The 15,709-nt window shown below is 34.6% G+C and overlaps 2 protein-coding genes across 2 annotated transcripts; both read right to left on the bottom strand.

Moving 5' to 3' along the window:
• Positions 1–34: 34 nt before the first annotated feature.
• LOC125066377 (retinol dehydrogenase 11-like) lies at positions 35–1,070 on the bottom strand. The gene has a single exon (XM_047674438.1). It carries the CDS (start codon positions 1,016–1,018, stop codon positions 35–37), a length of 984 nt encoding a protein of 327 aa, XP_047530394.1. The 5' UTR covers positions 1,019–1,070.
• Positions 1,071–5,212: 4,142 nt separating this feature from the next.
• LOC125066485 (facilitated trehalose transporter Tret1-like) lies at positions 5,213–9,500 on the bottom strand. Its single transcript, XM_047674572.1, has 3 exons — positions 9,450–9,500; positions 7,209–7,344; positions 5,213–6,676 (listed from the first exon to the last, which is right to left on the bottom strand). The coding sequence occupies exons 1-3, from the start codon at positions 9,474–9,476 to the stop codon at positions 5,388–5,390; spliced, it is 1,452 nt and encodes a 483-aa protein (XP_047530528.1). The 5' UTR covers positions 9,477–9,500; the 3' UTR covers positions 5,213–5,387.
• Between the last annotated feature and the right edge of the window lie 6,209 nt (positions 9,501–15,709).

Raw genomic sequence — 15,709 nt, 5'->3', positions numbered from 1 at the left:
AAATGGTTTCGTGAAATAATTTTGTTTTATTGTTTTAATCAGTAATCTTTACAGCCTGACTCATGTTTGCATACGTTTTGTAGCCAACTAGGTCCTCGGATAAATCCCAGAGACTTGACGCGACGAAAGGATTACGCGCATTGGGGAGCAAGTATCGAGGAGTACAATCCATGTAAAATTTTCCCGATATATTTTCACATTCTTTCGATACGGCAAGGTGTATAATAGTTTGAACGCCTTCTTCAATAGTTCTATAGCACACCCAGCAGGCCAACTTAAATACCCATTTTACGAAGAAGTTCGCTTGAGCACTAATTTCTGTATCGAGCATCCCCGGGTGAAGGGAGTTACACACCACACCACTTCCTTGAAATCGTCTCGCAAACTCAACAGAGAACAAGACGTTGCAAAGCTTACTGTTGATATACGTAAAGAGATCGTTTGTTACGATTTTGTTAATGTTTTCAGTTCTTATGGATCCGTAATAATGTAGAATTGAACTAACATTTATTATCCTACTAGGTTTTGACTTTTTAAGTAACTCCAATAGGAGGAGTGTAAGTAGAAAGTGCCCAAAGTGGTTCACTTGAAATCCTTCGAGTATGCCGTCCTCTGTATACTTGCCGCGAGAGCCATACATTCCTGCGTTATTTATAAGCACGTCTAGACGATCTTCCGTGGCGATTACATCATTTGCGAACCTCCTCACAGAATCTAATGATGACAAGTCCAGATGTTTGTACACAACATTGGAGTTACCAGTGGCGGTTATGATTCTATCTCGAGCCGCCAACCCCTTGTCTTCGTTGCGACAGGCCAATATAACTCGGCCTCCTTTGGCTGCTATTTCCAAAGCCGCATGATATCCAATTCCTGAATTGGCTCCAGTAATTATCACAACTTTTCCCACCAGAGATACAGCACATGTACAGTTATTTTTAAAATATTTATAAATATAACGAAACCATAAAAATGTGAACATTAAAAGAATCGTTATAAACAAAAAATACATTATCATAAATTCTTTAGTTAAACACAGAAAAGACGCAATCGCTTAAGATGTGTTCCTTAACTGCAAGTATTTCGATATGCGGTGGTACTTATCTTGTCGACGTTTATATGATTTTCGTAGTGATTTTAAACGCGGTCGCTGTAACCAACAGAGTGGACGAGCTCATGCTAGGCGTATAGTGCACGATTTATTTTACTTTTTATAAGTAAAATATAAAAACTGAAATAAATCGAAGAAGCACGTGTATATCTCAACAATAGCTGTTGCATTAATGTGCGTTTCTCACGTACATTAAATTTATTATCAGAGTTACACATTGTTAAACTTAATTGATGATTACTTTATTATTTATAGTTTATATTTCCTTATACTAAGTTATTCGCATATTTACTATAAGGCCCGTAAGCCATAATGCCTTAAAGTCTTAATTTTTGCGGTCAATGTTACATTTGACTCTCTGAAATTTGACCGTGTCCTTTGGTGAGGTGAGTTGAGTTTGTTCTTTCGAGACTATCCCCGTGGAGCTATGTATTGTTCGCATATAATATTTACTCACGAGGTGAACTTTTTCACCTCAAATTATTGTATCGTGCATCAGCGAGTGACGCATGTGCTTAAAGGCACTTCGTTTATACAATATAGCGAAAAATAATGCGTTAAATTGCAATCATATTTCACGGTTCACAATATTTCGACAGTTTACAATCTGACGAGATAGATAATTATAACGATGTTTGTAATCTTACGGTGATATATACTCGTACATATATAAAAGAAAAAACGATATAAACTCCGGTTGGAAAAAAGTTCCTATATATCAAGTATTAATTGTAATAAAAAATATGAACGGAATATAACAAATTTTGAGCCGTTAAATACAAAAAAGGAGGAAATGGTAATAATAACATTGTGATTAAAATATTTTTAAATGTTGTGATAATATCATTTTATTGTTAATATAAAAAAATTAAGTTCTCATAATAATTATACGTTATAATAAAATCTTTATTACTATGTTATAAAATATTACAAATTACAGTATGGGGTACAAATAAGTTCGGTCCGTTTTTTCTGGGCCACTAATGCAAATATTTCAGGAAAAATTGAATGAACTGATTTCCATGGCAAAAAATGTTTCGTATTGTAGGTTTTTTTATGTTATAGGTGGCAAACGAGCAGGAGGCTCACCTGATGGAAAGTGACTACCACCGCCCATGGACATCTGCAACACAGGGGGGCTTGCAGGTGCGTTTCCGGCCTTTCAGGAAGGAGTACGCTCTTTTCTTGAAGGTTCCCAAGTCGGATCGGCTTGGAAAAACCGCCGGCGAAAGCTGGTCCCACAGAGTGGTTGTGCGAGGCAGAAAATGTCTTAAAAATCGCGCTGTTGTGGATTTTCGGACATCTAGGTGATGCGGGTGATATTTGGAATTCTGACGAGTAGTCCGAAGGTGAAATTCAGCTGCCGGGATTAATCCGAACAATTCCTCGGAACATTCCCCGTGCACAATTCTGTTGAAGATGCAGAGCGATCCAACATCTCTACGCAAAGTCAAAGGATCAAACAAATCGGAAAGGGCTTGATCGTCCATAATTCGAGCCGGTCTACGTTGGATACGGTCAAATGGAAGGACCTGGTACTGCACCCGCACCCGAGCACCCGCCCAGAGGTCAGAGTAGTCGTCCATGTGCGGCCGAATCTGCGCCTTGTATAGTCTTAGACGATGGGCCGACGTGAAATACTGTCTTGCCTTGTTGAGCACACAGAACTTTTTTGATGCCAATTTGGCTTTTGCAATTGACCGCGGAACTGAACGAGAACTATTCCGATACTAGCTGTGGTGGCTAACAGTATGTTCCCGAACCGTAGAGATACGAAAATGGTGTTTTTTTAGCAGTTAACGCGCAAACTTTTTGGGGTTGAAATGGACTAGGTTTAACCGACCCCAGTTCGAGACTTTGTTTAACGAAGACTCGATTTCAGACATAAGTTTGTTCCGGTTTTCTTTGACGTTTTCCCGAGAAATATTAGCACGGCAGCGTATGAGGTGTCCACGGTGCTGTCGTCTGCATAGCAGTGAATGTAACTGATTTGCAACAATTCATTGATATGCAGAAGAAACAGAGTGGGTGATAGATAGCCTTGTAGAATACCAGCATTGACGAATTTTAAGTCGGAGCATGCACTGTCGACAACGACTTTAATGCTCCGATCTGCCAAAAAACTGGTAATCCAATTGCATTATTTCCCGGGAAGCCCATAGGATTCCTTCCTATGGGAAATTATGCAATAATACTTCGAATAATGCTAATGCGAATAATGCTTCGAAAGAAGCGCTTTGTGCCACACGCGATCTAAGGCCTTCGATATGTCCAGACTGGCTGCTAATGCCTCCCCCTTGCTCTCAGCTGCTTCCACTCATCTATGAGTAAGGTAAACTAGAAGATCACCGGCTGAGCGACCCCGACAGAAACCGTACTGGCAGTCTCTAATCAGATGGTACTCCTCTAGGTACCGCAGGAGCTGGCAGCTTATAATGGACTCCATTTCCTTGGAGAACAAGGAGGTGATGGCTATAGGCTTAACTTATAAACCGAATGCGAATCAACTAATTTTTAATCGGTAGCCCAAAAATAAAGTTTCCTGCTTCTAACTTCAAAAATGACAGTCTTCCAGATTATCCTTTATTCGAAATGTCAATTCAATTTCCCTCCTTAGGCGTAAAATATCCAGAATCGTTTAAATAGGTATCAAATCATTTTTAATCGGTATCCTAAAAATAAAATTCTAGTTTCTAACTTCAAAAATGACGGACTTCCAGACTAACACGTATACGGAATGCTAACTCAATTTCTCCTTAGGCATACAATATCCAGTAAAGTTTAAAATTGTATCAGCAATTTTTAATCGATATTCCTAAAATAAAAATTCATGCTTTTAACTTAAAAAAAGACTGACTCCCATACAAACGTGCTACACCTGTTTCACCCCTTTAGGGGCAGAATTTCCAAAATTCGCTCCTTAGTGGGTGTCATGATATGTTAGTTTATAAGTATACATATAAGTTTTATGCTTATAGTTCTAAAAATAACAATACTTTCAACAACTTACAACCTTTCATCCCCCTTTTCAACCCTTAGCAGCCCTTTTTTCCAAATAAAAAGTATGTCCTTTCTCAGGCTCTAGACTATTTGTGTACTAAATTTCATTAAAATCGGTCCAGTAGTTTTGGCGTGAAAGCGAGACAGACAGACAGACAAAGTTACTTTCGCATTTATTATATTAATATGGATTTCAAATCTACTAAGATATAAATTATATGAACTTCATTTTGTCGAGGTAGGTCTCCATGTGAATCAAAAATGAACTAATGTAATTAGTGATAAGAAATTACATTTATTTCATCGCGGCCTATTATATACAAAAGTCACTTAATCACTGAGCAAAGATCAAGGAAGCAAAAGTTAATTTAATTTTATACGATTATTTCTGCTTTTTGTTTGTCGTGTTGTTGTGTTATCGTGACATGCGCGTATTATTAAATTTATATCTCAGTAGATTTTCCTGTCGCAATTGGTTTATATGAGGGAATATATACAATATATACTTTTCTATATTTTAATTTAGCAATCATTTTTAAAAATAATTCTCTTCGTCTAATACAGAACTATAACAATATTCATAATATGGTTGTGTTCGTCTTGACATAAAGCTCACAATAATAAATGGTATATAGGGAATGATAAATAGATATAGGGAATATCAGTCAAAGGCAACATACATATTTTATTATAGATTTTGGAAACATACATATTTTATTATATTTTTTACTGTTTTAAGTTGTTGCTCTTAAAAAAGGTATTTCCACGATACATATTCTTGAAAAATATTTCGGTAGAATCCATAAAAAAAAAACCTTTATACGATAAAAATAAATTTAAAAACAAAATAAATAAAAAAAATTGCAATGAACCTTCTTTTAAAATTGACAAAAACAAATAACAATGAAAATAATTTTAAGCAACACATACTTTTAATTCATATTTGTATATATATTAAAGCACTTAATGTTATCTATTCTTATGATAATAAAATATAACACATATAATATCAGCTGTGTTAACTACATAATTATACAATCAACTAAAAAAATGTAATTACCAGTGACTAGAACCAAATATAGTATTAAAACTTTACCGTTACAGAGAGACAATACCAATACCAAACGAACTGTAATTAAAAATCATTTATAAAAATCAGGATAAGATTAACTCAATATTTTAAAGATCACTTTGATTAATTGCTTAACAAATATTTTTTTCTAAGTCACTACAAATTATTGTTATAACTTATAAGTATACGTTAGAATACCATTCATTATCTATAATTCTCATTTCTATTTAAAATCTCCATCTCTTTTTCTGAGATGCTATTATTCTTACCAAAAGTATTGTGCTTAAAGTAAAATTCTATTTCCTGCAAAGTTCTTCCTTTGGTTTCGGGTAAATATATAAAAAGATATATCAGACACAAAAATATCAGAATCGCATGTAAAAAGAAAACTCCATGATATCCTATTGATGAGAACATCCTCAAAGCATATTGGATATTTAAAAACTGCATGATACCACAAACGGCACCAAAAATAAAGGTATTAATCGCTTTTATTTCTAGAGGATGCAATTCCGACAGTAATGTCTCAAGTACAGAATACGGCCCCGCCGTCACTGTTATAAGGTACAAAGCTAGTAAAACGACTTTTGGCCACGCCTTATCGCCATCGTCGAGCCACGCATAAAGGCAAATAGCTAATACTATCTGTATTAGATTTGCTATTACTCCAGATACAAATAAAATACTTCTCATTTTAAATTTACTCACAATTATACAAGAAATGCAAGCACCTAACAATCCAAATCCATCGACGACTAAAGTATATTGTAGAATATCTGAACTGCCTGAGATATCCTGTATCATTGTTATTGCTAAAGTACTTAACAATATTCGACCAGCTGTAATCCTATATATATTAATAACTAAAAGTGCTCCCGCCGTTTTCCAAAAGTACTTTTTTTTACTAGCCTTATAATATCTCTTCATTAACAAAACTAAAGAATTGGTATCGTTTTCATTCATTGTATGTCCTGTCCTTTGATCTTCTAACAGAGCTTTTAATTCACGATCAGATGCTTCACAAGGTATGTGTAGGGCTTTAAATGCTCTTTCGCTTTCTTGAAATCGTTTTTTGGTGGCTAACCAAGAGGGACTTTCGACCCAAAACAGAGGTAGAACTCCTGATATCGCTGTAGGAATCATGCCTATTAGAGCAACGTATCTCCAGTGCAAAATGATGCTTAAAATGTGGCCCAACATTGTACCCAAAGTAGAACCAATACATGACGTCATATTTAAGGTTAAAGACCTACAATTTGGAGAGACGTACTCGCCAATATTAATGTATGTCAATAGCAATATACCTCCGTAAGATATCCCAACTATAACTCTCGATGCCAATAGGGTTGCTCTGTCTTGTGCGAAGTACACCATTAACCAGCAAATTAGCACAGGTACAGACATTATCGTTATGCTTTTTCTTCGTCCATATATTTCGGTCAAAGCTGTCATTACACCGAAACCGCAGAAGCAGGAAATGTTTATCGTAGAAGCTGGGAAATAAAAAAAAGAGTTAATTTGCCAAATGTATTGCTATAATGACGCGTCTCTTCTATAAATTACATTATTGGGTAGTTTAGTTTTTAATTAGAGTTAAATTCACCATAGAAACTCACTCGGCATCGTGATGTACAATTACGATAACGAGCTAATAGTTTCAAGACAGATGTAGGATTTATAATAAGTTTATCTTGTAGATATCAGTTGGAGAGAAAAACGGTAATTTAATATTAAAACGTTTACAAAAACTTTGCAAAATTGTAAATCTTAAAACTACCTATAGGAAATCAGCCCTTTTCGTGGGTTCCAATATTGAATATAGTCTCACAAATGACTTCGGTACGCAAATGGCATCTGCGCCCAAAGATTGGCTTTGTATTAATACTGACAATTCAAAAACAGAAAGTAATAAAAAACCTAAACACCAGTAGTCTTGAATCCAACCCACGTGTTGTGTCGTCTTTCAAACATTTTATCACCAACACTAAATAATGTCGTATACAGATTTACTGATTTAAGATTCACCTATCCAGGAAAGGTCATTGTCAGTCAATGGTACAGAGTTGTCGCTCGTATGCAAGGCGTTTAACATCCCTGACATTTGACCGAATATAAATCCGTCGGATAAGCTGCACAGCGCCAGACCCGAAACCACAAAAATCTGTAACATAATAATACAGTCATGTATTGATACATACACAATCTACTCAAAAAATTATCGTGGCAGTTTATAATTATTAATAAGAAGTAATATAATAATAATAAATTGTCAGCGTTTTTGTGAAGGGTAAATGAAGGGTAAATAAATAAATCCCAGGTTTAATTTGGTCGCGTTTGAGTTAACACGCAAATGTCTTTTAGTAATTTTTATCGTAATCAATATTTCTTAAATAATTTAAAAAATATATATCCTCATTTCCAGTAACCTAATGTGTACCAATGTGTTTTTTTAATAATAGCTACTTTATGTATAGATATTAGTTAAGTTAAAAATTAAAGTTAATTATCAGCAACCAGGCAGGTTGTCTTGTGACGTAGGCCTACTCCAATTCCCTCCACTTGTTTCTGTCCATTGGATTTGGAGTGTATGACCAGCAAAATGAATTCGTCAATAGTAGATCTACTGAAACGAATCTTTGTGAGTTTACTCATCAACTTGCAACAGTGATGGACAATGATGGTCGGGTGGATGTTGTTGATTTTGATGTTCACTGACTATTCGAAAGCCTTTTATAAGATCTCTCATTCTATGTTGGTCGAAAAAACTTATTCACGGTGATTGTTTCGTTGGCTCGAATCTTATTTGAGGGATCGTAGTCAAGCGTGTTTCTATTAAAGGCTTTTGTTCATCGTTTGTGCCCGTTACCTCTGGTGTTCCTTAAGGATCTCATCTCGGGCCTTTATTATTTAATATTTTTATCAATTACATTATTCGATATATTCATAATTGTAACATATTGCTTTATGCGGATGACATGACGTCTCAAGATTGTTTATTACTTCAAACTGATCTCAATAACTTAGATAATTACTGTGATTACCTTTTACCAATATGATTTGACTATAAATTGCAGAATACTGGTCTGGTCAGAGTTTCTGAGATTAGAGATTTGGTGTTTACTTATACCATAAGCTAACTTTTACTTATCATATATATATATAATTATATAACAGCCAGAGCGTATCAAATGCTAGGATTTATTCTAAGATTGACTAAGAAATTTAAAAATTGCCTTACCCTTATTCTACTTTTTAATGCTTATGTTAGGTCTATCTTGGAATATTGCTCTACTGTTTGGAAACGATATTACAAAATGTATATAAAAAGAAAAAAAACAGTCAACATTTTTGAAACATTTGCGATTTAGTGTCTTTTCAGATAATACTGAAAATAATGATATCTCGGGTATCATCTCGTTAAAGGTGCGTAGAAATATAAGGAACCATTTTTTTTTTTATATAAAATTGTTCATAACTTTATTGATTCTAAAAGTCTCCTTATTAAGGTACTTTTTAAATGCCCTCGGTATTGTATTCTGTAAGAAAGAGCTCTCAGAACAATTTTAATATCAATTCAAGAATATGATTCTGCGAAAATTAATGGCAATAAAATTATAATTTAAGAAATTATAAAAGTTTATTAAGACTAAATTAATCAATAAAACTTGTTTACATACGGGTTCCATAATTAAATAGCCAAAAAAAAAAGACCCGCTGAGTTTCTCTCGCCGGTTCTTCTGAGGTCGGGGTATTTTCTTTTCAGAATCGGTAACAATCAATAAGTAAGTGAAACGCTATATTGAATAAAGAAGTTTGAGTTGAAAACCCATATTCTACCCGTGCGAAGCCGGGATGATAACTAGTTAATTAAGATTAGTACAACTTCAATTTTTGACATTTTCATTTATATATATGTATACGTTATACGTTTTCGTTCGCTTTGTAAATATATTAATTTATTGTAAAATTGTATTTAAATATTTATATAACTTTATATATATACTAAACAGGTATAATATATTTAATAATAAAATGAGGTAATTACTTTAGTAATTACCTCAGTTTATTATTTATTTTATTTATTCACTCCACAATTCATTGCACAGAAATCCATTGAAAATGTTCGTTCGGTTGTGATCCGTTGAAATATGTTTATTTCGTTGAATCTTAAAATAAAATAAATAAAAAATAAAATACAACAAAATAATTATATAATTGTTTCACTTCGAGGTCGAGATTACCAAAATATTTCCATAAAATAAATACCTGGCGGACTGTTTGTTTCCGAGCCATATTGGCAGATGTGCCGACGCGCGACGCGATGCCTCCACCGCGCGACTAGTTGTACACGAGTACGGAGTAGGTAGTAGGTACATCAGTAGCCGCGTACATTCTCAAGTACAGGGCCGGATCTACCATATGGCTTTTTGGGCTTCAGCCCAGGGCCCCGTGGATCAAGGCCCCCCCAGCTAAGTTAAGGTAAAGTCAAAAATAGACGATAACGCGAAAGAATTACCTAATTTTATTAAATTAAAAAGATCGTATGGTTTGCAGCCCTGCGAGTCCTGCAATTAATCAAACCCATTCAATTGATTTAATTCAAGTCTACGTTCAGATATGTCTTAGGTGAGCCCCTGAGTAGTATTAGCCCAGGGCGCCCTGAACTCACAGTCCAGCCCTGCTCAAGTACTTCGAAGAACGAGTCGGTATCAACACGCGTGACTGTATCTATATCACTATTAGAATAAAGTAATGAGTGTGAGGATAATGACCAAATAATACATACTTTCCGCACCAATTATATTATTTTTTAACCTACACGAAGGACGATCGGGCGATACGGACAAGGTTTGCGACCCGTCACTGCGCGTTAGTATATTTTATATTTTTTTTTATATTTTTTTAATATTGTTTGTATATGTCGGAGAAGCAGGATGCCGAACAGTTGGGTTCGGGGATTGATCCGACATTTGTAAGACTATGTGGGCGTGCAATGGAGATATTCACAAAATAAAACGTATTTAATATCGTCTAATCATTGTATTCATTGATTCAATAATCGTACACCACAATAATATCAAAGGATTACAATAATTCATCTCGATTAAGAGCAAATGGGTTTGCAAGCAACCATCGCATTCGAGAAGCTTGTCAAAACATAACGACTCGCGTTGCCATGACACTTACAACTCCATTCGGGGTGACCCGCTCTTATAAGTAAATCAGCCATCAAACATTATTGCTAACTACTCGATTCATTAATTATCCAAATCAACAACCAAAGTAACCACGCTCCGATACGGCCATCCTGAACTATCACACGTCCTCGTGTGTCTCGTTGCTGTAAACCTCCTCGTCTGTAAACAATGAAACAACAAATGTACACATCATAACACGCTTGGCCATTCTGACCACCACACGATGAATATTATAACCTTCCATGCTATCTCAATAGGATAATATTCTCTAGCAGCATAACTTTACAAGGTAAGCGACCAGCAAGACCACCAAGGTCTATGTACGCCACTCAGTCAATCTCTTGCCACCAAGGCTGTCATTTGCCACCAAGGCCAATTTTGTCACCAAGTCAATCACTTGCCACCAAGGCCATCATTTGCCACCAAGGCCAATTTTGTCACCAAGTCAATCTCTAGTAGGGTCACTATGCTATGCTTTCTCTTACCAAGTAATTTGTTAACACGGAAATCAAAACAAAATGAAAACTGCCCACCGTTATCAATAAAGAATAAGCCTACAGTTGGCTTCATCGTGCAGACATCCACTCGACGTTCCACAACCGACTCGCTTGTTTTGTATTTCCTTTTTCGCACAACGCATCGATATGTGGCTTCGCTCGGCGCAGGAAAAACACGTCAACAGGGATGTTTTCTTCGAGACGTCCATTGTATTTCTTACTTGCTTGAGCTGTGGCATTGGTAGCCTGCTGCGTGAGCCTGCGTAGTCTGATATGTGTTCTGATCCCACTTCTGATGTCGGAGAAGCAGGATGCCGAACAGTTGGGTTCGGGGATTGATCCGACATTTGTAAGACTATGTGGGCGTGCAATGGAGATATTCACAAAATAAAACGTATTTAATATCGTCTAATCATTGTATTCATTGATTCAATAATCGTACACCACAATAATATCAAAGGATTACAATAATTCATCTCGATTAAGAGCAAATGGGTTTGCAAGCAACCATCGCATTCGAGAAGCTTGTCAAAACATAACGACTCGCGTTGCCATGACACTTACAACTCCATTCGGGGTGACCCGCTCTTATAAGTAAATCAGCCATCAAACATTATTGCTAACTACTCGATTCATTAATTATCCAAATCAACAACCAAAGTAACCACGCTCCGATATATACAATAAAATAGAGATAGTTTTAACCTTTTTTTTTAAATATTATTATACCACAGTTAGTTCTTATACTAAATATTAAAACATACCAATTTTTAACATTTTATAAATGTTTGATAATCTATTTATATAATAAAATAGTAACTGATCAAAATCTGTACAATGAAGATATTTGAAAAAAAAATTGTACTGGTATTTATTAACGTAATAGACCACAAAAATGTGATTTTTAGAATTTTTGTCTGTTTGTCTGTTTATCTGTTCGTTCGTTACCGCTAATCTCGGAAACGGCTTTACCGATTTGGATGCGGTTTTCACAAATATACTGTAGTTAACTCTGGGTAACAGAAACTTTGGTTAACTATAGTCTATCAAACGGTTATAATTGACAGTTAATGTGAATGTTGAAAAACGGGCGCTGCCTGTAGTATTGAATGACCGCAAGCATGTGGACGCATATTACAAAAATATTTAAGAGGACTACAAGATCTAAGTGCACTTGAGAATCGCACGCACACACTTACAAAATCGCCAAAAACGGCAAGCCCGTGAACTAATGGTTAAGCGAGGTAACGAGGTTACGCCCAAAAACTCTAATAGATGGCGTCAAACAGAGCGAAATAAGATCAATCATAAATGTCATAAAAATAGACAGGACAACAGAATTGTTTTTATTTCTTTCGATGTTAGTTAACAAATGATTATAAAATAAAACTGATTCAATTAAACTTACAATACTTTTATTTATATTTTTATGCAATATTTTTATTTATATTTTGTATACAATAAAATAGAGATAGTTTTAACCTTTTTTTTAAAATATTATTATACCACAATTAGTTCTTATACTAAATATATAAAAATGAATTGCTGTTCGTTAGTCTCGCTAAAACTCGAGACCTGCTGGACCGATTTGGCTAATTTCAGTCTTGAATTATTTGTGGAAGTCCAGGGAAGGTTTAGAAGGTGAGTAAGTATGATAATAATGCTAGGAAATTAATAAAAACAACTTTGTTTTTCCTTAGAAATAGAGATGGTCGATTATCATTGATTTTCGATGATCATCGATGTTAGACAATAAAACATAGATGTTTTAAAATTGATTTTGGTTTATTTAAAACATGGTTACATCTATTTATCAAATTTAATAATTTCTTCCCTTTAGGACGACGCAAAGTTTACAAAAAAACACCGTTGTCATCAATTAACATCGATGTTTAATGCTCAATAAACATTGAGTATCAATGCTCGATATCGATGTCATTATCGACGCCATAATCATATTTTTGCAACATGGTAACCAACAAACCAACCAACAAATAGATCGAACCTTTATTGTCGATTGATTCCTCTTATGACAAAGAGTGCATTCTGCATCCTTCTATCCCCTATATATTATTATACTCTTTGATAAAAGATAGAAGATCTTTGTGAGTGACGGTTACTACTACGTGTGCGAGAACTTTTTTTTACTTAGGTGATCCTTTGCGATGTGCTCTTTTTTTAACCTTTGTGATACTGACACTTTACGGCAAAGTGCGCGAGAATTTTTCTTATTTTGTTTACGATGCTGAGGAGAACATGAGCTGACTTAGGTCGTTGCAGTCAATCAAATATGCGAAGAGCTACTTCACGTGTTAACCGTACTAATGACCAGAAACAGATCGAGAAAATAGTCGTATAAAATTAAATGTTAGTTACATAATGAAATTGAGAGATCTCGCAGACTTAGTGCTCCTGTGATTCTAAAACGATCCTGCATTCCACTGTGATCCAGCAAAAGATTATTGTGCCAACAAATCGGTAAAAATTGGGGAAATGACAATAATTGGCAAATATTGTAAGATGTTACAATACAGTGGTGAATCTGCTGGAGGCAAAGTAAAATTGCCACAATTGGTCGCACTACCAGATCCCTTACGCTCTTTAGTTTCTAGGATGAGAAATGATTCTAAACACTTCCTGGCCAACATCCAAAAATATAACAGCTGTTTCCAGATGACATCATACCCACTTTCAAGGTATTATACTATAATAGTTTTTTATAATATTCAAGTTGGAATTGTAATGGAATATTTATTAAAAATAATTATATACAAATCTTTAAAAAATACCGATACAAGGGCAATACATAATACAAAATTCAGATGCGGAAGTTGGTAAGCGTTGTGCTCACAATCCAACAGTGAAGAGAAGCATTGTCCATGAATTACAATATATTCTTCATCGGAACAACAATTTAGTAAACATGTTCCAAATAGCATTGGATCGAATGCCATCCGAAAGCCATAATATTGTCGTTCAAGCTGACAAAACATCTGCCGATGAGCCGATGTCGATGAGGCCGATGACACACAAGGAGGTTTAATTCGCTCACCATTGTGGATGATGTCATTGTAGGAGAAAATTTACAATCTAGAGATATTGTGCTTCATCGTCCGAATAATGATTTGAAACATGTATCTGAAACACACAGGACTTATGATGTGTTACAATCTCCTTTGATCGTCTGGCAGGGGGAAGATGGATACCATTTTAATATAATAATGATTACACAAGTAACAGGCGCTGATGTCAAACAGGTGCCCACAAAAAGTTATTGCTATGAATTTCTATTTATAAAGAATCATGATCCGTGAAGGTGAAGTAAATCTTATTATTATCATATTTTGAGGTGCTTTTCCATCAGTTTGCAGTTGACATGCATGTCCAAATTGAGACTGAACGATTGACATACATCCGTTTGAACCAAAGACAGCTTCGATCAGAAAAATACATTAATTATAAATGCTATGAAACACTTGACCCAAAATTGCATGCAGTAGTTACCAAACACATGATACCCATGTATCTATCTGTATCTAAACTATAGGTCTATACCTTGCAGAGTTTTCAATGTTTTCAATTTCTAAGAGACCTGATTGCTGAAACCATCACGGGAAATGATGGATACTCATCGTCGGCGATCAGTTGCGGACAATGGTCGATTGGTAGGTGTGAGGGTAAAAGGACAAAATGTTGATGTAGACAATCGTTGGATTGTGCCATACTCGCCAATATTGTCCAAAGCTTTTGAAACTCACATTAATGTAGAACATTGTAACTCTATGAAGTCTAAAGGACATATGTAATGTTAGCAAAGGTAGCGATATGGCCGTCTTCGCTATAACCGATGCAAATTATGAAGTATCACAGTACCAGATGGGTCGCTATGTAGGTAGCAACGAAGCAATTTGGCGTATCTTTTCATTTGTGATCCATGAAAGACAAATACAGTAGCCCAAAAATAAAATATCATAATATATTATATATTAATTACATGTGTAATATATAATTACACATGTAATTAATTGAAAATAAGAATAATAAAACCTCATTCAATCAAATCAAGCATTTTTTTATTAATTACGAATTCCTATTGTTTGTTTGAAAATTTATTTTATACGAAAGTTTAGCTTTTTTATCTATCGATTATGGCAGTACAAAGTCTGCCGGGTCAGCTAGTACTAAATATTAAAACATACCAATTTTTAACATTTTATAAATGTTTGATAATCTATTTATATGTATAATAAAATCGTAAGTGTTCGAAATCTGTAGTGTAGTAACCGTGGGGTAGCATATAGCGTAGTATTTGTTCGTTTTATTAATATCGGTTCACAAAGAAAAAATATATATTCAATTTAAAAAAAAAAACCTCTAAATATTTACTAGAAAAAAATGTCGTCAAGTCGATTTGGTTGAATCATTGGTTAACTAGGTTAATCATAAATCTCATAAAAATAGATAGAATATTAGAATTATTTGTATTGCTTGTGACTGTTATTCGAAAATGATTAAAAAATAAAACTGATTTAATTAAACTTAAAATATTTTAATTTATATTTGGTACTACAAAAAAAACATTTAGTGTTAATTTTTTTATTAAAATCTTTTTTTTAATTTCACTTGTATGTATGAATGTATGTACATATGTCCTGGAATCTTGCAATCAATATTACACCCACTTCCACTGAAGCTATGGAGCTGAAAGTTGGTACACATATTTAGTCTTGATGAGACAATGCACGATTCATGAATTGCTGCCATATTCAATCCAATATGGCGGACGTTACAAAAAAATTAAAATTTTTGAATTACGTACAAACGACACTTC

The sequence above is a fragment of the Vanessa atalanta genome, chromosome 9 (genome assembly GCF_905147765.1).
Source record: "Vanessa atalanta chromosome 9, ilVanAtal1.2, whole genome shotgun sequence".
Classification (NCBI taxonomy): domain Eukaryota; kingdom Metazoa; phylum Arthropoda; class Insecta; order Lepidoptera; family Nymphalidae; genus Vanessa; species Vanessa atalanta.
The sequence above is the reverse complement of the archived record's forward strand: the minus strand, read 5'-3'. Positions and strand labels throughout refer to the sequence as shown.